We start from the raw sequence: 23,089 nt of genomic DNA on the forward strand, positions 1-23,089 counted from the left end.
CCTGATGCTCATCAGAACTCCAACTCCATATTACAGACTTTTGCCAAGCTTTAGTTACCTTATCTCTCCAAACCAGCTTCTATCAGCTCTTTACTTTTATTGATTGTAGAGCCCCTTCAGTCAGTCACTGGGATTCAAAATCTTGGTGTCATCTTTGTGTAATTTCCCCTTTCATATCTTTTATCCCCTAAACCACCAAGCACGTATAGTCTTATTTTCATGACTTTCTTTTTTTTCCTTTCTGTATTCTAGTTCAGACTTTCCCTCAAACCCAGCACTTTCTTAACTGTATTCAGAGGAATTCTGCTTGGGGAAAATACTATATAACAGTTTCATAACCACGTAAGTTTATCAGACCAGTCTATCACAGCCTTCCAGCAGTACTATAAGCCTTCTTGAAAGCAATGACCAAAGCTTATCCTAACACCTGTCATGTATTATGTAAATACTCAGTTGGTTGACTTACATTAAAAGAAGGATAAGTAACATTTTTCTTAGGTTTTGTGAGATACAATTTATTCATAAATATGCACATGTAAACCTATCTTTTTAAGCAGAATTTATTGGGTTTAAATTCCCATCACTTTTCTTGGCCTTTTACAGGTATGTAACATAATCTTTGTTTGATTTTATTTGTAAGGTACATCTTATTCAGGTTATGAAGCAGCAGTGTATTCAGCTGCATCCTCCTACTACCAACAGCAGCAGCAGCAACAGAAGCAGGCGGCGGCGGCGGCGGCAGCAGCGGCTGCAACAGCTGCCTGGACAGGGACCACCTTTACTAAAAAAGCACCATTCCAAAATAAACAACTGAAACCAAAACAGCCTCCCAAACCACCCCAGATTCACTATTGTGATGTCTGTAAGATCAGCTGTGCTGGACCACAGGTATGTATAATGTATGCTTCATCATGAATCTTCAGTGGTTGTCCTTGATAGTTAAGTATGATTAGTTTACATTTTTCTCTCCTGCTAGCTTTTAGTTAACACGTACATATTTCATCAAATGGCCATTTTTTAAAGGCTTTTGTATTGACATACAAGAATTCTAAGAAAAATACAGTAAAAATAATTATGAATGTTAATAAAAAGTGGACAAATTGAGCTTTTCTTTAGGAAGGATACTTTGCTCTTTAAATAAAACTTTTAATTTAGCTTAAAAGTTTTATATTCAGATTTGGGAGTAAGATTGAATTGTCATTTCTTTTTTGGCATTTATGACTTACTTTTTAAGGCCTTTATGCAAAATTCTTGACCTTAAGACAATTGGATATTGATTTTCTTAGTTCTTCAAGGTCCATGTTGAGTGTATAAGTAGAATTTTGTAGTCGAAAAAGGGTGACCATAGAAATAGTTTAAAAATATATATATTTAAAAAAGAAATAGTTTTATACTCTGACATGATGAGATGAGAAGACTTTGTCAGATATAAATAGCAGAAGTTGCCTTTCTCTAATATTAAAAATCCTTAAGCTATTTTAATAATCTATAATGTTAGGATAATGTTTTTCATGAGACTGACTTTCGTATATGCTTTGTAGAATGTTACTTGTTTCTATATACTTATTTCCTCCATGAGGCTGTAGGGACTTTGGGAATAAGAAAGCTGTAGGAAAGTGTCTTTTTCAAGAATATCAACCAAAGAAGCATGCAGAACCTTTATTCCTTTATTCTGTTTTTTGTTATTTTCTTGCTGTTGCTAAACATGAAATAAGTGATTTAAGGAAGGATCTGTTTATAAAATCTAGTGAGTTCAACTCCCTTCCCAACTTTATTTGTTAATACTTTCTTTAAGAGTGTCTAGTGTTTATATTGGAGAAGGAAATGGCAACCCACTCCAGCGTTCTTGCCTGGAGAATCCCAGGGATGGGGGAGCCTGGTGGGCTGCCGTCTACGGGGTCGCATAGAGTCAGACACAACTGAAGTGACTTAGCAGCAGCAGCAACAGTGTTTATATAAAAATTTGGTAAGCAGTTTGACAGACAAAAGGCATAGTATTTGAAAAGATCAGATTTCGAGTTTTTAGTTGTTTCTTTCAGTTACATCATCTCTCACCCTTTCCTAACCTGTGTACATTCTTTTAAATTTACTAGATCAGTTCTGTCTGCTTTTCAGTATAGAATTTGGGAGTTATTTTCAGTTGTCAGCATTCTCTGAGTTACACCAAATTAGAGACTAGTTTAATATATGTGGCTGTTAAGATAATACCTTTTTTTCCCTATTTTAAGTTTGTTAGAAAACAGTTTCATTGTGATAACATGCTCAGGGGAGAGGAGACATGGGGAATGTTTGCAGCAACCCAGGACTAAACAAGAAAGGGAACAAGAATGTTGGCTTTAGTATTTGAGGAGGGTATCCTACTCAGTAATGACTGTTCAAGGGGAATGATGATGTGGCGGCAATTACAAATGTTAAGAGACTTGACTATGTGGTAGCATATAAAAGGATAGCACATAGCTCTAGGGTGATAAGTTAATAGCATTTAGAATCAGTATATATATGCAAGGCTGACCATTGATTTGGGGGAGCTGGATGGTTACGCAAGAACAGGCCAAGAGTACCTCTGTTAAGTCAGAGGCAGTGCCGTAAGGGCTTAATGAACCTATGGAGAAAAATACCGTATGAATGAGATGGTGAGTTAGATAGAGTCTAGTGTAGATATAAGAAAGGAGACTAAATTGGTTCCAGTATGAGGGGCCGTTGTTCCAATCCTGTTTCTGCGACTTAACTTGTGGCCTTGGGCAAATTGGAGACTTTAAGTCGATTGTCTGGGCTTTTGTTTCCTCACTTCTGTGGTAGGGACTTGTCCCTAAATAATTGAGGTTCCCGCTGCTTCACGGAGCCACTTTAGGCTGCTGCAGATGGTGAGAAGAGAATCAGATGGCTAGGTCTTAGGGCTTCCTCTTCTGTTTGAAAAACAGTAACTTTCTTTACTTGTGCATAAGATTTCATTTTGAGGATTTTCTTGTTTCAAACTTAGAAAGTCATTGTAGGTAACCTCTAAAGTCCCATTCAGCTCTGAGATTCTGTGCTATCTATGCAATTTTACGCTCATCATATGTGTGTTTAAAAATTTTTTAAATAATATAGGAAATAATAATAATGAGCTTGAGTGGTGGCCCCACTCAAGCTCATTATTGACCTCCTCGCATTTTAATAAAACTGCCTTCCTCGGTCATTGACATTGAAGACAATTTTTAATATATACTTGCACTATTTTGATGGCTAGTATCAAAAGGGATACAATTCTGGCAGTTAAATACTTTAAATAGACTTTTGTTCAGGGTGGAATGGATTCTAACACAGATTGTGAAAATGCATTCTTGAGTTTTCTCAGATGCAACTGACTTCTAAACCAGTTTTACAAGTAATCATACCTGTTTTATAAAGAGTCTTGTTACCATATAGTAACATTTTTTTTCTTCTCATGTGGCAGATATATTTTTTCTCTTCATAATCCTATAATTAAATAATTTCTTTTGGAATGATCACTCTTATTAGTCTCTACCCAACATTATACATAAGCACTAAAAGACAGAAATTCTTTCAAACTGAGAGCAGTTACCTTATATTGATATTTTGGCTATGTATGAAAGTCCTTTGTTAATTAAAGTGTTTGGTAAGAGTGTTCTTGGTAAAAAGGCACAGAGAACCACAAATGCATCGTGTATGTAGGGAAGCCACATGCTCCTGTTCAGTTGCTTTTAAAATGGTGTAGTGCTGATATTTTAATGAGTATTAGAGATTGGAATGAATAATTGCAAATAATGTAGATAGAAAAGTAGTGAAGCAAAATTATTCTTTTTGTTTGAGACAGACTTATAAAGAACATTTAGAAGGGCAGAAACATAAAAAAAAAGAAGCTGCATTGAAAGCCTCACAGAATACCAGCAGCAGCAACAGCTCTACTCGTGGGACTCAAAATCAGCTACGTTGTGAGCTCTGCGATGTGTCTTGTACAGGAGCAGATGCATATGCTGCCCACATTCGTGGTGCTAAGCATCAGAAAGTAGGTGTTTTTTTTCCCACACACCCTTATGTCTTAACTCTCTTTTCTTTTCCATTTTTGGTGGGGGTTGGGGGTAAAGTAAAGAAGTCTTCAAAATTTGAAAATTTTTGAGGGTATTACATGCCTAATGTATATATAAAGGCGACATCAAATAGTCATTGCTTAAGGAAGGAAAGAGTGGTGACCCTTCTTCTTAAAATTGAACTCAGTCATTTTTTTCCCACCAACTGAAATTGAATCATGTAGTTGTTTTCTACCTTCTGTTATGCTTAAGTGTAGGTTGGTATGCATGTGGCCAAGTCATTTCCTTCGCTGAGTGGTAGATGGAATATGTTTCTGAATCTGTTTCACACAGATTGTTTTGAAAGTAATGAGTTTTTATTTTAAAATGTATAAGAGAAAGAAATACAACAAAGAAAAATATGGTTAAGATTTTCATTTTTTAGGGTCTTTTAGGCAAACTTTTAAAAAAAAAATCTACATTCTCTGAGTTTTCTGACAGATAAATACGCTTTTATTTTGTAGGTGGTTAAATTACACACAAAACTTGGTAAACCCATTCCTTCAACAGAACCAAACGTTGTTAGCCAAGCTACTTCTTCAACAGCTGTGTCTGCTTCAAAGCCAACTGCCTCTCCTTCAAGCATTGCAGCAAGCAATTGTACTGTGAATACTTCATCAATTGCAACTTCTTCAGTGAAAGGTCTTACAACTACAGGAAACTCGTCTCTTAATAGCACAGCCAACACTAAAGTATCATCAGTGCCTGCAAATATGGCTGCCAAGAAAACATCTACACCCAAAATAAACTTTGTTGGCAAGTACTGAAGATTCTCTGTTCCTTCTAACTCTGTTAAAGTGGTATTTCTCCTCTACTCCAGTACTAGCTCTTCTACTTATGCAGTTGTCGTCTTTTCTGGGACCTTATTTAATCACATATCTGTATTTTTTTTTCTTAAAGTTTTTTCAGTTCCATTTTCTTCAGCCATAGACTTAAAAATATATATGTATTTATTTTACTGTTCCTCAGGCTGCTGACCTAATTCTTACTTTCTCTATTTCCTATCCAGTCCTCAGTCTCTTATTATAGTATTTCAACTCTACCCTTTTCTGAAATCACCAAAAACCTACTTGCCACATTGAATGGCCAGTTTTCTGTTTCACCCTGTTGACCTCTCTAACATTTGAAACAGTTGACTGCTATACCTTAAACCTTAATTATGTTTCTGTCTCTCGATTTTGGGTCCACTGACTCCTTCCTCAGATATCTTTATTGGTTCTCTGGCTCTCATGTTCATTAGCTGGTAGTATTGCTAAGATTCTGATTCTGACTCTCATCTCACTCACTTAGTATTCATGAGTGGTCTTATCTGTTCCACTGTGTATGTAGTAACTTCAAAATCATTTGGGCAAATTCAGAATGCCCACCTGAGTTCTAGAACCATATTTTAGATATTTCCTGGTCATTGTCTGTATGGTTCTGTTGATGCCTGTTAGTGTCTAACATTTTATCTCATCACAAGAGTACTGTGAAGTAATCTCATAAAGCTGCTGCTTTTTCACATGAAAAAGTCCACTGACATTTTTTCTTACTTGCTGCCTCTTCCAGTTGTTTCTAATCCTTTTGTTTCTGTCACTACAATATTCTCCAAAAAGTGTCTTTTTCTCTTCATAGCCTCTGCTGTTTTTTAGGCCTTCAAAGCTTCTTCCTCAGAGCTTTGTCTCTTATTGCATCCAGTTTCTGCAACACTTTTGTCAAAGTCATTTTGTAAAAAAATATGTATCAAACTGTGTTAATTTCCTGTTTAAAAATTTTCTGTGGCCTTCCCCTTGCATATAAGAAAAATGTCTGTATTCCTTAATTATGTCATCCAAGTCCTTTCACAAATTAACCTCTACCTCAGATATCATTACCTCTACCTTAGTGCTGTGCTGTGCTTAGTCACTTAGTCCTGTCGGATTCTTTGTGACCTCATGGACTGTAGCCTGCCAGGCTCCTCTGTCCATGGTATTCTCCAGGCAAGAATACTGAAGTAGGTTGCCATTCCCTCCTCCAGTGGATCTTCCCAACCCAGGGATCGGACCCAGGCCTCCTGCATTGCAGGCAGATTTTTTACCATCTGAGCCACCAGGGAAGCCCTGTACCTCAGTGATAAGTCCTGTTGAATTACCAAGTCTTTTTTTGAATTTACCATGGTCTTTTTTTTTATTATTATTTGTTTATTTTAATTGGAGGCTAATTACTTTACAATATTGTGGTGGTTTTTGCCATACATTGACATGAGTCAGCCATGGGTGTACATGTGTCCCCCATCCTGAACAACCCCTCCCACCTCCCTCCCCATCCCATCCCTTCCCTCAGGGTTGTCCCAGTGTACCACCTTTGAGTGCCCTGTTTCATGCATCAAACTTGGACTGATGATCTATTTCGCATATGGTAATTATACTTGTTTCAATGCTATTCTCGCAAATCATCCCACCCTCGCCTTCTCCCACAGAGTCCAAAAGTCTGTTCTTTATATCTGTGTCTCTTTTGCTGTCTCGCATATAGGGTCATCATTACCATCTTTCTAAATTCCATATATATGCGTTAATATGCTGTATTGGTGTTTTTCTTTCTGACATACTTCACTCTGCATAATAGACTCCAGTTTCATTCACCTCATTAGAACGGATTCAAATGTGTTCTTTTTCATTGCTGAGTAATACTCCATTGTGTATATATACCACAGCTTTCTTATCCATTCGTCTGCCAATGGACATCTAGGTTGCTTCCATGTTCTAGCTATTGTTAACAGTGTTGCGGTGAATGTTGAGGTACATGTGTCTCTTTCAGTTCTGTTACCATAGTCTTTTTAACTCCATGTTTTTGTGTTTTGCTTGTGCATACTGTTCTTTCTGTTTAGACTTAATTCTCTTTTTTTCTGCCTGACCAGTTCATACCTAGCACTCTTAAGCCCAGCCCTGGTGTCATACTTGCTGAAGCTATTCCTAACTGGATCAGGTTAAAGGGTAGTGGCTCCTTTTCCTTTACATTCCCAAAATACTCTGTTAACACATTGTACTATAATAATGTGTCAGTCAGTTCAGTCACTCAGTCGTGTCTGACTCTTTGTAACCCCATGAACTGCAGCACACCAGGCCTCCCTGTCCATCACCAACTTCCGGAGTCCAGCCAAACCCATGTCCGTTGAGTAGGTGATGCCATCCAACCATCTCATCCTCTGTCATCCCCTTCTCCTCTTGCCCTCAGTCTTTCCCAGCATCAGGGTCTTTTCAGACGAGTCAGCTCTTCGCATCAGGTGACCAAAGTATTGGAGTTTCAGCTTCAACATCAGTCCTTCCAATGAACACCCAGGACTCACCTCCTTTAGGATGGACTGGTTGGATCTCCTTGCAGTCCAAGGGACTCTCAAGAGTCTTCTCCAACACCACAGTTCAAAAGCATCAATTCTTCGGCACTCAGCTTTCTTTATAGTCCAACTCTCACATCCATACATGACCCTAAATTGTTGGCACCTCAAAGACAGCCACACTGTATTATTATGTTACTAGAACGTAGGATAGTGCCCAGTTCCATGGCAAAGGGATATAAACATGTTGTAAGAGCCATGGTGAGGACAGAGAGGACCATTGAATATTATGAGAGAGAGAATGGGAAGATAGAGACATTATCTATCTAGTCTATCTATCTATCTAGTCTAGACTAGTCTATCTATCTATCTATCTAATATCTAGAGACATTAATAGCATAAAAAAGCCAAATGGTTTATATGGTTCTTCAAAATTCTAATCTATTGTATGTCAAGCAGGAGTTTGTTGGTAGAAAAGATCAGAACTTTATCTGGAGTTCTTGTATCAGTTCATACATTATATAAGAAGAAAATTAAAATTACTGTAATTCTTTTATGTTATAGGTGGTAATAAGCTGCAGTCAACAGGAAATAAAACAGAAGACTTAAAAGGAACTGAATGTGTTAAAAACACTCCTGTCACTTCTGTACCAATTCCAGAAGTAAAGCCAGACACAGTGTCAGAACCAGTCACACCTGCGTCTCTTGCTGCTTTGCAGAGCGATGTGCAGCCAGTGGGCCATGATTATGTGGAGGAGGTATTGATTTGAGAATACTCCTGTTGTGAGATTAGATAGGAAGGACGTGTGTCACTTTGTCACAAGTGTGCTTTACATGTAAAATTCAGTTATATTTTAGATTACAAGTAAAAAAAGATGTGAACAGCAGAAATGACAAAGATAGCAAATATTTCTGAGCAGTTTCGTGTGTAAAATTTAGACTACTGATTTAACAGATAACTATTTATATGATTTCTCAAGCTGATTAGAAAACTATTCCTGTTTTACAAAATAACTTAGTAAATGGAGGATAAGGAAGTATCAGAAGGGACTTGATAGATTTTTGCTGTTAGTGGCAAGACGAACATACAGTGGTGTAGCCCTGTTCTGCTTTTGCTGTATTATAGAACAGTTGAAAAGAACAAGTTCTTTAAATTTCAGTGTCTGCATCTGTAAAATTTGGGTATCTCCCAGTGAAGATGTGAAGCTTAGATCAAATAAAGTACCTAAGCACAGTGCCTAGCATATGGTGGATTTTTGGCAAATATTTATTTGTTCCTTCATGCTTTTCCATCAAGAAAAATTAATTATTGAATTCTTTGTTTACAAGATGGAAAACTGGGCTGTGTAGTTTATAAGTCATTCACGTGTAGTTTATAAGTCATTCACATGCAGTTTTAATTTAAAGTTATAGGTGTTGGGAATTTCCTGGCGGTCCAGTGGTTAGGGCTCCTTGCTTCCACTTCATTGGTCAGGGAACTAAGATTCCACAATGCCAGCATGGTAAGGCAACAAAAAAAAAGACATTTAAAGGTTAATAAACTTCTAAATAAATAAATAATAAACCTTTAGCTATTAGTAAGACTTGTATGTCTCAAAAAAAAGTACAGCCAGAACATCTGGCCAGAATACCTTAATAACCAATGATACTGGTTAAGTAATCTTTTTTTTTTTTTTTTTGGTTAAGTAATCTTAAACTTCAGAGGATTGTGTTTAGAACCAATCTTTAAAACTTGCTGAAGTTTTAATAACTTTTAATAACATTGTAGTCTACTTGTCTTCCTAACTGGTTGTGCAGTTAGAAAAAAATTGACATTGGTTTTCAATAAAGTTGTACGTGTATAAAGTCTTGGGCTTTGTAGAAATAAATGAGAATAATGCCTTTGATCATCTTTAGCTCCATTTCCAAGAACAGTACCTGGCAGGAGCAGGTATTCAATAAATATTTTTTCAAGAATTGAAGGTGTCTATTGTATTAAAATCTAAATGTTTACATATAGAGGAAAATATAAGAGACAAATACATGGTAACACATCTTGCATTGTACAGTTAAAAATTCTAACCCTGTTCATTTCTGTAGATGTCCTCTTCAAAAAGTATAGACATTGCCCCCCCCCTTTTCTAACTTTAAATTCTGAAAGTTATTTACAACTCATGAGATGGGTTTATAAGTGAAATCTTCACCTATGACATTCCTGTTGTGATTTCTTGACTTTTTCTTTTTTTCTGGACATCAAGGTACGAAATGATGAAGGAAAAGTGATTCGATTTCATTGCAAATTATGCGAGTGCAGCTTTAATGATCCCAATGCCAAGGAGATGCATTTAAAAGGACGAAGACACAGACTTCAATATAAAGTGAGGAAAATTTCAGCTATTTTTCTCTTTCTCTTTTTATATGGTTTGGAACATTCTAGATGCAAAAATAAAGCTTCTAAATATAACTTACTAAGTCCATGAACTCCCACTCTCAGGTTGGCATGTCATGTCTCACTTAGAGAGTCAGATGTTTAGTTTTTATTGACTAGTTTGTTATACTTAGGGCTTTCCCTGGTGCCTCAGATGGTAAAGAATCTGCCTACAATGCCGGAGACCCGAGTTCAACCCCTGGGTCTGAAAGATTGCCTGGAGAAGGGCATGGCAGCCTACTCCATTGTTCTTGCCTAAAGAATTCAATGGACAGAGGAGCCTCGTGGGCTACAATCGTTGGGGTCACAGCATTGGACACAACTGAGTACCTGTCACTTTTGTTATACTTAAGAAAAAGCAATGTAGTCGTATTTCATTATTTCTAGTGGCAAAATAAAACTTTGACATTACTTGGATCAAGTAACCATGTAAAAATAGTTGCTTCAAAGGAAGTGTTTGAAAGAAGTGTCAGGTCTCCATTTCCTTTATCTTAGCAGAATTTCCGTTAAAGTGAATTTTGAGATGAGGAATTTTTTGTTGAAAACACTTCCAAGTAATAAGTTAAATCTAAATACTTTAAATAAAATTTTTAATTAGGTTGGACTTATGCACTAGATTCATGTTTTCTAAACACAGAAGTGGTGAAGATTAAAAATAATTTGTTAAGGGGCAGTAGTACTTCTATATGAAAAAAAGTTTTTAACCCCACACTTGGATATCTAGAATCATTTATTTACAAACAAACAAAGGAATATTAAATACCCATCAGTCTCCCAAGGATTTCTTTTATTGGTTAACACTAAGTTAAGTACTTTTTGTGTACTAAACTTGAACAACCAAGAATTTTGGGGATGGGAAGGAAGAAAGAACGTTTATGAATGTATTTTGAGTTTTTCTCTGATTCAACTTATTTTACTGCATTTACTCTTATAATAGATTTGCAAATAAAAGCCTCTATGATGAAAGAATTTGTGGGATTGTATGATTTAAGATATGTGTAGATTGTTGGAAGGATTGCTGGTTTTTCAAATATCTTATCTATGTTAACAGAAAAAAGTAAATCCAGATTTGCAAGTAGAAGTAAAGCCCAGTATTCGAGCAAGAAAGATTCAAGAAGAGAAAATGAGAAAGCAGATGCAGAAAGAGGAGTATTGGCGAAGAAGAGAAGAGGAAGAACGCTGGAGAATGGAAATGAGGTAGTATTTTTAACTTTTAGTACCCATGATAGGTGGTTTAGACTTTCTAAGAAACTTAGCTGTTCTGAGTATGTGACTCCCATTCAGAGCAATCCAGATTTATTTGAAATATTTTTAGTTTTCACTTGTGAGGGAGACACTAGGTCTAGGAAAGAAATGCATTAGAGTTATTCTGGCTATTCTAATATTTGACCATGTCCTTGGTATTAGGACTTATTTTGGAAATAATATCCTTTATATATTTAAATACATAAATAGTTTAATATCATAAATGCCTCAATTTAAAATAAGCAAAATAGAGCATTTGGTTACATGATAAAAAATATCCTAAATATAAGATTGAGTAGATTCTAGACGTTAATAATGTGTGGGGTTTGTTTTAAAAACTTAGAGGCTACAGGAAAGGAGGAATGAGAAAATATGTTCAATAGATACAGAAATGTTTAGTTTTATTGATATAATTGGCATATCTTTAAGTGGCACAATTCATTGGTTTTATTCACAGAGTTGTGCAGTTATCAGCACAGTCAATTTTAGAACATCTTTATGACCCACAAAAGAAACCACAAACCCATTTAGCAATCCATACCTATTTCCCCCACCAACTCCTCGCTCTATTCTTGGGCAACCACTAATAAACTTCATTTTAGTAGATTGCCTCTACTGGAGATTTTATATAAATGAAATCATAAAACATATTGACTTTTGTGCCTGGCTACTTTTCACTTAGCATGATGTTTTCAAGGTTCATGTATGTTATTACATATATCAGTACTAATTTTTTATGCATGCATAATATTTCGTTACATAAATGTGTCACATTTTATTTATCTGTTTATCAATTGATGGACATTTGTGTTATTTCCACTTTGGGGTTATGAATACTGCTGCCATAATTGTTTGTGTACAAGTTTTTATAAACCACTTCTTTTCATTTACATACCAACTTTTTTAAAAAGTAAGCTAAAATTATTTTCCATGGGTATGTAATACTTTTTTGTGCAGATTAAAATTTTCTTTATAACCCATTTCATATATTTTTAGATATTTAGAGTTTTTTTATAGTATTTCCCTATTGTTGTTGTTACATTGACCATCCTTGAGGCAGTATTATTGTATAAATCACTATCAGTTGACACTAATCAAATCCCAGAAGCAAAAATGTTTGACAGATACCTGTACTTTTGCCTGTGCTAGATAGTTTAACTTAGTGATCCTCAAACTTTTTGGTCTCAGGACCTTTTATAACTCAATAATTATTGAAGACTCTGAAGAGTTTTTGTGTATGTGAGTTATAGGCTGTCAACATTGTATTAGAAATGAAAACTGAGAAGTTTCAGTATTTAGGAACTTATTTTTATATAACTTTGTATTTGTTTAAATGTAGTTAAATGTTATTAATAATTATAATATTAAATCAGGTGTATTTATTAATATAATAACATTAAATATAATATGCTAACTATAAATAACTGTTTCTCCACCAGAAATAATGACATTGTTTTACATTTTTGCAGATCTCTTTAATGTCTAGCTTAAGGCAACCTGATTCTCCTTCTGCTTCTGTGCTCAACAGGTTGTGATAACACATTTTGCCTCTGGATAACTCCACTGTATACTCATAGGAGAAAGAGAATAGAGAAGGCAAATATTATTTTGAGAGTAACTTGATGTCATGAATCCCCCTGAAGGTGTCTCAAGGACTACCTAGACTACCCAGACCACACTTTGAGGACTGCTCCTATAATTTATTAAAATATCTGCCTGTGAGAAATAGAAACATGAAAGCCAGTTTTATTTCAACTTTGTATTGTTGGCAAATTAAATTTTTATTTCATGCTTAATCAGTTAAATTTCTTTTGTGGTGAATTGCCTATTCATTTGTTAACTTACCTGTTAACAGATTTGTACAAACACTTCTTATAGCTATTAACCCATTAACATGTTATCTTTAAATAATCTTTACTGTTATTTATGTATCAATTTTTATTTTTTATGTATTTAAATTTAACTTTCTTCTTATGAAATTTCTGCCTTTGTAATGCACTGGCAAGTTTTCTCTATATCTAGATTATGCAGTTATTTCCTCCTCTACTGCTTTATCAAATAATTATTAAGGACTTACTGTATGCCAGGAAGTAGCATATAGTGTGTTAGGCACTATAGTATACTATGTTTACCAAGTATGAATTGGTAGACAGTTGATATTTAAACATACCCTTATGTAACCTAAACATCATTAGTAATAATAGATTATTCAAAACTATAATGAACATGGTTTTCCAGAGCCTTCAAGCTGTTTTTATTCATTTTCTCTCAAGACCTGAATAAAATTAGAAGTATGATTCTATCTGTCCTAAATTGGATGACCCAGAAAGCACTGCTTATTCCTGACCTGAAGAAATTGATGGTTTCTACAGTACTACTTGAGAAGCATACTTCTTTCTTATGTTTTGTATTAAATGAATTTGTGTAGTAAAAATTTATTGTTAACAAAAATTTGCTATAAAGACACAACTGCCTAGGGAATTATTGGTATCCTAGTTTGAAGCTGAAGGCAAAGATAGAACTGAGAGGGAGAGAGTCATGTGATGAAAAATTAGATTCCAAAAATGTTGACCATTAAAACAGAGGCTACACGCTAACTGCCCACTAAGTTCAGCCCATGGGTGTTTTATTTGGTGCCCATAGTATGTTTTGGACACCAACATGAATCAACATTTAAAGACCATGGGATTTCACAAAAGTCCTGATTGACCTTGGGATAACCATCTGGTATTCCCTTGTGACAGTAATTAATAGTTGTGCTGCCCTCTTGTCTCTAGCCAGAGCATGTGCTTTCCTTCTTTATCATACTTCCCATCATCCTTAGCATGTCCCCAAGAGTGAGATGGGATGTGAGTTGCCATTTATCCCTGTTGTTTTTGCTCATTGTAGAAAAATGTCTTTGTCTCTGTCTGTATCAGATGAGGAAATTAAAGGTTGTCTTAAGAAGTTCTCTCTTACAAAAAAAATAGAGAGCACATTTCTTTAAAGACATGAGGAAAATTCCTGAATGTATTCTTTGAGTCTTTCACTCACACACTTATTAGTCTGGCCACATTAGGTAGGCATTTAAGTTTACAATTTCTTCTGTAAAGAGGGAGAGGTTGGAATGAACTGTGAGGTTTCTGGTGCTTGTTTTTTCAACTCTGTCTTCAGACTATGAAATTTTGTTTTGCTTTTATCTTTTGTTTTCTCATCTTTTCATTGGGATTCACTTTCATTCACTAATTGATGAAGGCAAATGTAATCCGATACAGAGGGGGAAAGAAAGGTGTTAGCTAGACTGACTGGGGGGGTTTTATTACTTTCTATATTATTACTGATGTAAATTCTTGGGGTGTATTTTTCTAAGTGGCTTACAGTATCATTTATGTTTCAGACGTTATGAAGAGGACATGTACTGGAGAAGAATGGAGGAAGAACAGCATCATTGGGATGATCGCCGCCGAATGCCTGATGGAGGCTATCCTCATGGTCCCCCGGGCCCACTAGGCCTTCTGGGAGTCCGACCAGGCATGCCTCCCCAGCCACAGGGGCCTGCAGTGAGTGTCCACTTTGTTTACATAGACAGTGAAAGAGTAAGACTGGTTCAGCATTAGAAAAATAAAAGTTTGAAGAGCTAATTTTTAGACTTAATAATATCCAAATCTCAATATGTTTTTCATCTGATTTAGAATTTTCTCTCCTTTTTTTACACTTTCTCAACTCATGTCCTTTTGTGTAAAGACTTCGTAGAATTTCCATGAATCTTTCTTATTTTCAGTATAAGCTAACGGAGCAGATCTTAAGAGTTTTTTTTTTTGCCTTTGTTCTTTAGATTATCAAGAACAACTAATTTTGAACGCTGTTGCTTTGGCTTTAGAATTATTTCTGTCTTCCCATTATGTATGGTTTAGAGTCCTTTTTTCAAATCTTTAGCATTCAAAACCTACCACTACTTCTAAATTTAAGTGCATGATGAGGGGTAGGTAGAGTCCATGGGGTCACAGAGTTGAACACAACTGAGCAACTAACACACAAGGGGTAGGTAAATGGTTGGAGATAACACACAGTGGATGTATTAGGAGAACTGTAGAAAAGAGGTGCATCTTGAGAGTCTGCGTTCTGTAGAAGCTAGATAAAAAATACCTGGCTTATGAGGAGCATTTCATATAAGTTCAGTCTATAGAAAACAAGATGATTTTTTTTTCTTTGTTCTGGTGTTCCAGAGAGCACTTAGAAGGAAACAGTCTAAATTCCTGTGCTTTAACCTATTCTTTCTCATTTGTCTTTCCATAGAATAAGCATTTGTAAAATCTGTTTTGTTAAAAGCAAAACGTTTCAGGACTGTTTTTAAAGTTGTATAAAATGGAGAAGGAAATGGCAACCCACTCCAGTACTCTTGCCTGGAAAAGTCCATGGACGGGAGAGCCTGGCGGGCTGCAGTCCATGGGGTTACATGACTGAGCATGTGTGCACGAGGGTGGAGGGAGACGGGTTGGTAGCAATAAAGTGGGAGAACTAAATAAATAAATAAATAAAATAAAGTTGTATAAAATGTATTTTCATAACCTTAGATGGTATATATTATAATTTTACTTGTTTTGAGTGCATAACATATATACCTACTTTCGATACTGTACCTTTCTACAGTTTACATTTTTGTTTTTACCAAAATGGGGAAAAAAAGGAAAAGATAGCTTTAAGTGGACATTCAGTATAACTGGTTTTCTTATTGAAAAATGCAACAAGCATATGTGTAGTTGAAAAATAATAGTTTACTTTTGCTTGGAAAACATTTTTTTAATAGAGTTATCTTTTTCCCCCCATCTCCAGCCCTTACGTCGTCCTGACTCATCTGATGACCGTTATGTAATGACAAAGCATGCTACCATTTATCCAACTGAAGAGGAATTACAGGCGGTTCAGAAAATTGTTTCTATCACTGAACGTGCTTTAAAACTTGTTTCAGACAGCTTGTCTGAACACGAGAAGAGCAAGAGCAAAGAGGGAGATGATAAGAAAGAGGGAGGTAAAGACAGGTGTGTTTTCAGAGATTTTTACTTTTGTATAGTTTTGGTTTTCCTTATGTAGACTTACCTTATACTTGAAATGAAAGTTACAAAGACTGAAAATTTCTCTGGTACCAGTCTACATGTGTTATGCTTATGTTAGGTTTTAAATGTATTCAGCTGCTTTCTGCTGAAATGAAAAATAGTATAATTTCATACAATCTCAAACCTTGTAATTTACTCATTGTATATTAACTTATATAAAACTATTTCAAGTCTGTTTTCAAAGCAGCCATTGTAGTTTTCCAGTTGCATTCAGCTATTCAGTGTTTATTCATTTGTTGCATCTGTTCCATGTTCATTCTTTCTTTTAACAGCTCATTTTATCTTTAACACATTGACCCATAAGCATGAATAAGCTCAGACTTGAACAACATCTTTATATCTGTGTATATTAAACATGGCTTTTGTTATTCTAATTTATGAGACAGAAAGGCATTAATGGCCTTTGCTTTGCAGTTGTTCCTGAGAACTTAGCTCTTGATTTATTAATTTTTTCATATTTCTTATCTAAATAAAGGGTATTTCTGAAAATATTAAATGTTCTTATACTACAGTTGATACAAACCTTAATGATGTAAAAATTATTTCATTTACCACTGTGTGTTGAGAGATTATCATGGTTATGGTTAAGAAGGGAAATGTCATAATATAACTTGATTTCACCAGAGCTTTAAAAGGAGTTTTGCGAGTGGGAGTATTGGCGAAAGGATTACTTCTCCGAGGAGATAGAAATGTCAACCTTGTTTTGCTGTGCTCAGAGAAACCTTCAAAGACATTATTAAGCCGTATTGCAGAAAACCTACCCAAGCAGCTTGCTGTAAGTATTATGGAAATGTTCATTTTTACCCCTTGTCTAGTTCAGAAGTTTTTGGCAGGACTAACTGCTTCAGCTTAAACCTAAGCCAGCGTTTAAAGTTTTGGCTTGACTTTCCAAATTGCTTGATTGTACAAATTGGTAGCACAGTTTTCTACTTTGTTTTTTTAGGTTTTATGGTGCTTCTCTTCAACATGAAGCCATCTTGCTAATTTATTTTAAAATGTAAAACTGCAGCACATGTCCTCTTCCTGTTCTTTTTCCAAGATTTGAATCATAAGAGAGAAGACAGTTGTTCAGGGAAAAATTCCATTTTTTGATTTTTTTTTTTTTTAAACAAAGCCTATGTATGTATAGTAAGCTTAAAGTTTTAGAATTCATGCACTTCTTGCCTATTTAGTTGAATAGATGTTTTTAATAAAATATAGTAACTAAAATAGAGACTTTCTGATTTGAATTTTCCCAGCTTTATTATGATTACTTTCCATTTGGTGCATGTTATAACGGTAACAATGACTTGTCATTGTCTCTATCCAGTAAGTTGTGGCAAATTCAATTAATAGAATATCCCTTTTTGGTCCTACAAAAACAAAACTTTTATTTAAGTTTGAATTTAAAAAATTTTTATTACAGTATCTTGTCAGAATCACAGACTGGAATTTAACACAGAGGTTCCTTGAATAATGTATAAAACTTATTTAGGTATTTGAAATTCAAGAATTGGCTTTTCATTGGTAGCATGTGTCCTACAGTAATGTTAGAATAAAGAGTACCTGGCCACAGCAGACCAGCCGATACCAAAATGGATAGTGAGGCATGCTATTAAACTGGAGCTCTGATGACTCTGTCACTTACTGTTGTTTGCTTTATGTTACCATTGTTCCAGAGGTGAGATTTTTTTTAATTGTGGATGAGTCTTTTTAAGCATTAGGAGCCAGGAGAATTGTCATTGTGTGTCTACTTGTTACTATCTCTTGAGGCTGCCAGGGCAGTAAAAGGGAGGAAAAGAAGCTTGAGGACTTTGAAAAATTATGTAATTTGCAAAAAAAAATCTTAAATTGTTGTGTTTTGTAAAACTACAAAGGAGAAAATGTTATATTCTAACTGAACTAACTAATGCTTTATAGCACATTCTTTACCATCTGAGCCATCAGGGAAGCCCAAAAACAAAATACAGTTTCCACATCAATTTGTACTTGTACAGTGGATAAGCAGGAGAGATAGAATTATCATCATCACTGTCATAGTTAACATCTACATGATACTGTGTGCCAGGCACTGTTTTCAGTTCTTTGTGTAGTTAATTCATTCATTCTTCTTAACAGTCTTACAGGTTAGATAAATTTTACTGTTCCCATTTTATAAAAACAGGTATGGGGAGTTAAATATTTGCCCAACTTCACATCATTAGTAAAGTAGCAGAGCTAGAATTTGAACCTAGATTGTTGTTGCTGTTCAGTCACTAAGTCATGTCCAACTCTGCGACCCCATGGACTACAGCACGCCACACTTCCCTGTCCGTCACTATCTCCTGAAGTTTGCTCCAACTCATATCCATTGAATATGATGCCATCCAACCATCTCATCCTCTGTCGCCCCTTCTCCTACCCTCAGTCTTTCCCAGCATCAAAGTCTTTTCCAGTGAGTTGGGTCTTCACATCAAGTGGCCGAACTATTGGAGCTTCAGCATCAGTCCTTCCAAGTGAACTTAGATCGTATACTGGGAGCACTCCGTGTAATTTCTAGAGTCTTCCTTTGTTCATATATACTGAAGCTTATTACATGTATACTAAATTGCAGTGAATCCTGTTTTGTTTTGCTTTTTCTGTTGAGCAAGACTTTCTGCTCCCTGATTTATAATTTTTTTTTTTTTTTTTGCTCCCTGATTTAAAATGTAGCACTGGGAAGACCCAGAGGGATGGGATGGGGAGGGAGGGGGGAGGGGGTATCGTGATGGGGAACACATGTAAATCCATGGCTGATTCATGTCAGTGTATGGCAAAAACCACTACAATATTATAAAGTAACTAGCCTCCAGCTAATAAAAATAAAATGTAGATTTGTTGATTTCACAGACAAGGTGCACTGGGTATGGTTGAATTATGGCTCCTGTTAGTTTCAGGTATCTATTTTAGTCTCATTCATATTCTGCAAATATTGCAATACTAGTTACCCGGGTGCTATTTTAGGAAGGTATGGTAATAACTATAGCAGTGTTTCTTTCATCCAAAAATTCATCATCTAAAAGGTGCATACACACATACAGATAACTCATATGATACAAATAATGGTAATTAGTTGAACAAGGAATTCTAAAAGGAAAAAGGAGCAAGAGATTATAATTTGCATGTTTTGCAAGGCTTGGAGGGAAATAGTATATGATCTAGTCCTTACAAAATGGTTAAAGTAGTATGAGAAAGTGAAAGAGCTATAATGAAACTGCTTTGTTTGATAATGTAAGAGGGCCAGCTAACTTCTTGTGCTCTTCATTATATAGGTTATAAGTCCTGAGAAGTATGACATAAAATGTGCTGTTTCTGAAGCGGCAATAATTTTGAACTCATGTGTGGAACCCAAAATGCAAGTCACTATCACCCTGACATCTCCAATTATTCGAGAAGAGAACATGAGGGAAGGAGGTTGGAAAGCCATTAAACATTCTACTTTTTATTAACTTCTTTTCTTCCCATTTACCTACTCTTTAAGATGGCATTAAGCCCTAGAAGGCAACATGCTGGCATTACATATGAATCTGATAGATTTAACTTACATAGCAACTAGTTTTGCTTAAGGTTATTTCCCAGATCTTTTATTAATGTCTTTTTAGTAATGTATTTTTATATAAAACACTCATGGTATTATTAATTTTCTTGATTTTTTTTCCTTTTCTTTTCTTGCTAACCTCAGATTTCTGGAAAAGTTTAAATTATTCTTAGTCATAAGCATAGTTGACTTATGAAAAATTAAATATTGCTAGTAAAGGGCCACAAATTTAACTTCTTTTAGGTCCTTGTTCTTGTCTTTAAAAAAGACAAGCAAGTTTCATAAGTAAAATTGGTTGAATACTCATAACAGTTTAAGAGACATTGTTATATATGTAATCATGGATTTGGCTTGTCCTGAGGTAAATATTTCTGGTTCTCTGAGGTTGCTCTTTAGTTTGGAGCGCTTTCATAAATGCAGAGCATCCTAATGCACTTAGATTTGGGCATCTGACCCCCACTTTTCTACCAGAGATTTGAGAAATAAATGATGATAGGCGTAGTTAGTGAGTTATAGCACAATTAGGGGTTTTTAACTTACTTTGCAATTGTAGACTATGAAATCCTGCTGGTGCCAGCAATGTTGCTTTAGGGACTGTTCTATAACATTTTCAAAGCTTCAAAAGCTTTTAAGCCAAAAAGCATGGTCAGTGTCTGCGGTATGTTGGTTCTGTTGTTTTATGGGTCAGATAAAATTTACTTTGTTTCCTTTCATGTTGTTTTTGTACATCTTAATTGGTTGAATATGGAGTTATATAGTCTACACTGATATTACTTTGTGATACAGATAGAGGAGAAAAGAATACTTAAAATTAATTTGTCTAAAATAGCATGAGTAGGCTCTCAATTACTGTCCCTTTAAATTTGTTTTCTTACAGCAAAGCAGTTTTTTTTTTTTTTAAGGCACTGGGCTTTACACAACCCAGGAAAAGAACATTTTTACTAAAAATGTGATCATTAAGAGACTTGCCTAACTTTGCATACATAATATAAATATACTACATATCAGGACTTGTACATTGTATAAGCTTTTATCTTAAAAAGAAGTGGGTTTTATATAAAGGATCTTTTATATGAGCATGAATTTCCACTCAAGGTCTGGCTGTGAATATTGCTGGAAAAACAGTTCCTGAGTCAATCTGGTCAATTTGGATGCAGCATATGACTCTTAGGATTTGAAAAGGAAATCTTGATTATGTTACAGATAAAAGTTACTGTATTTAGTATGAAATTATACTTATATAACCACTTAACTTTATTTCAGAGCACATTTTGTCTAGTTATATTTAGTTTTACTTAAATTTATACAGTATCGAGTCATTTTATTTTGTTGCAAAAGCCTGAATTAATAATTATCATATTTGTAATAGTTTTTAATAACCTATCCCTTCTAAAGGAAACAAAATTATACTTTTGTCTGACCCAGACTTGAGTTAGAATTATTGTTCTCAATTTCATAAGTATTACGGTGAAAGAAATGATCAGTCCAAAATTGAAAGATTTTCTTCAAGACACTGAGCTGAAAAGTTGGATGTGCAAAAAGTGTAGAAACATTGATAGTGTTCCTTGCTGCAGATAACTGCAGTAAACCATGTGTTTAGCCTCATTAATGAAGATTGCTGCAGAATAACGGTATGTATTCTCCCTCACTGCAGCTCTGAATGCTCTGTGTCTTAAAATCATTTAAAGCCTCTAGCTTGCTTTGGGGAATTAGTCCAAGGGTAAGGAAGGCTTTGCCGGAAGAGTACTTGTAAACCACGAGACTGGTGACTTGCACATAGTTGTGGTAGGCTCTTAAATGCGTAATGGTCCTGTTTAATACCAAAAATTATTTAAAGGATATAATTAAATTTTCCAAATAACTGTTAAACACATGACAAATCTATTTTACAGTATTGTGTTTGGCAGTTAAACATTAAGTAAACCTTTAATTGACGTGAAGCTTAAACTGTTCAAATGTTCTAACCCTTGCTACAGCGTCTCTTCTGTAGCAAGTCAAGTATTGTGTGTGTTTTTTTCCACCTTTAGCTTATCAGGCCCGGTCCAAAGCCTTCTAGCAGAGGGAATTGATTCCTGTCAGGGGTTGCTGCCAAGACATCGGAAGGATTTTTGACCAAGGTTTTCAAAAGCTCAGTGTCACACCTGCCATTTGATTTAAAGAGGGATATTGGATGCAGAGTCTGGCATTTATTGTCCTTTGTGTGGCTGTTCTGTTTGTATTGTCTTTGTCTCTTCTAGAATTGAGCAGTGTTCACACTAGTTTTTAAATTGTTGGGTGGATTATATATTTTACATAACCATGTTAATTTAAATAATATATTCCCATTAACTTTTAATCATAAAATAGTGTGGACACAGCGTGTCTTCTAACTGGTGATTAACCCCTTAAAATTCATAAAATACCTCTTGTAGGATAAGAATTTGCCTTTTTTTTTTTTTAAATAAACTAATTTTTGTTTTGTTAACTGGGTATTAAGAAGCAAGTATGATTTTAGTACAATATATCTAAGGGGTTAATCCACTTGAAATATAGAATGGGTGCAAAAATCCACACTCTAAATTTGACAGAAGTTTCCTACTTATAGCTCTTAATTTGTTTTTAAATTGCAATAGGTGTCTTGGCATCTTTGAAATTTTATCATTAATTTAAATTTCTGAAGTTATAAATGTGTGCAAAAAGAAAACTTTTTCTTACATTGGAGGAAATTAAAACATGAATTAACATTAAGATTCAGAAACTTCTTTAGAGATTGCACATTATCACCTATTTGCATTTTAGCTTTCGCAAATAACGTAAATAAATAAGGGACATGGAAAGGGTTCTTCAGCCTGTTCTATAACCTTACTTTGGGGAGTGGTTTTTTTTTGTTGTTGTTTCTTTTTTTAGTTCTTCAATTAGCTGTGCTTTCCGATGTCCTTTTTCCTTCTTTCAGAATAGCCCATTTCTTACTATATTCACTATATTTTTGGATTCAGTAGTTGATCTTGCAGATTTTGAGGTTATTTTGGTTTTTTAAAAATTTCTAGTATTTCTGATTTGCTACTCTTTATAGTGCCCAGGTTCCTCTTTCAGTGTTCATTTTCAGAACGCCACACAGTGTTTTTTGAGCATCTGTAAATCTCCCTTCTAATATGTTCTCTGAAAATCCATGCCATCTGATTATTTAAGGAGTAAGAACTAAGAAAAGAAAGCCCAGACAAGGGATATAATTTTTTTTATCACTTTTAAAATATGCTTTTTAGTATGTCTTCTACACCATCAAATAACTTGCCCAGAGCTGCAGTGGTACTCTTAAAATTATCTTTCATGTGTTCTTTTATCATATATTTCATCATTTGTCTCATATTCATTTGGTACCCTCAATGATTTATTAAATCATATACTAAATGTGCCATTAATTTGGGTGCTTTCCATCTCGAAGGCTGCTAAATTCAATAAATTACTTGC

General features: G+C 35.0%; 1 protein-coding gene and 1 long non-coding RNA gene across 4 annotated transcripts in view; one reads left to right on the top strand and one right to left on the bottom strand.

The window, feature by feature from the left end:
• Positions 1 to 23,089, top strand: part of ZFR (zinc finger RNA binding protein) — an 81,874-nt gene that overhangs the window by 38,645 nt on the left and 20,140 nt on the right. For all 3 annotated transcript variants that reach the window (XR_006273346.1, XM_043488535.1, XM_043488536.1), the window contains 10 exons: positions 641 to 888; positions 3,818 to 4,009; positions 4,535 to 4,826; positions 7,927 to 8,120; positions 9,600 to 9,719; positions 10,821 to 10,966; positions 14,391 to 14,553; positions 15,827 to 16,032; positions 16,732 to 16,882; positions 19,377 to 19,518. Coding sequence is in view for 2 of the 3 variants with exons in the window: in XM_043488535.1 (XP_043344470.1) it covers positions 641 to 888; positions 3,818 to 4,009; positions 4,535 to 4,826; positions 7,927 to 8,120; positions 9,600 to 9,719; positions 10,821 to 10,966; positions 14,391 to 14,553; positions 15,827 to 16,032; positions 16,732 to 16,882; positions 19,377 to 19,518 (1,854 nt within the window). In the remaining variant the exon portion in view is untranslated. The remainder of the gene's footprint in view (positions 1 to 640; positions 889 to 3,817; positions 4,010 to 4,534; positions 4,827 to 7,926; positions 8,121 to 9,599; positions 9,720 to 10,820; positions 10,967 to 14,390; positions 14,554 to 15,826; positions 16,033 to 16,731; positions 16,883 to 19,376; positions 19,519 to 23,089) is intronic.
• Positions 16,566 to 22,995, bottom strand: LOC122454230. The gene is made up of 3 exons (XR_006273347.1): positions 22,897 to 22,995; positions 22,140 to 22,146; positions 16,566 to 16,613 (listed from the first exon to the last, which is right to left on the bottom strand). It is a non-coding gene; the product is annotated as an uncharacterized LOC122454230 (long non-coding RNA).

Source organism: Cervus canadensis, chromosome 16, assembly GCF_019320065.1.
Source record: "Cervus canadensis isolate Bull #8, Minnesota chromosome 16, ASM1932006v1, whole genome shotgun sequence".
NCBI lineage: Eukaryota > Metazoa > Chordata > Mammalia > Artiodactyla > Cervidae > Cervus > Cervus canadensis.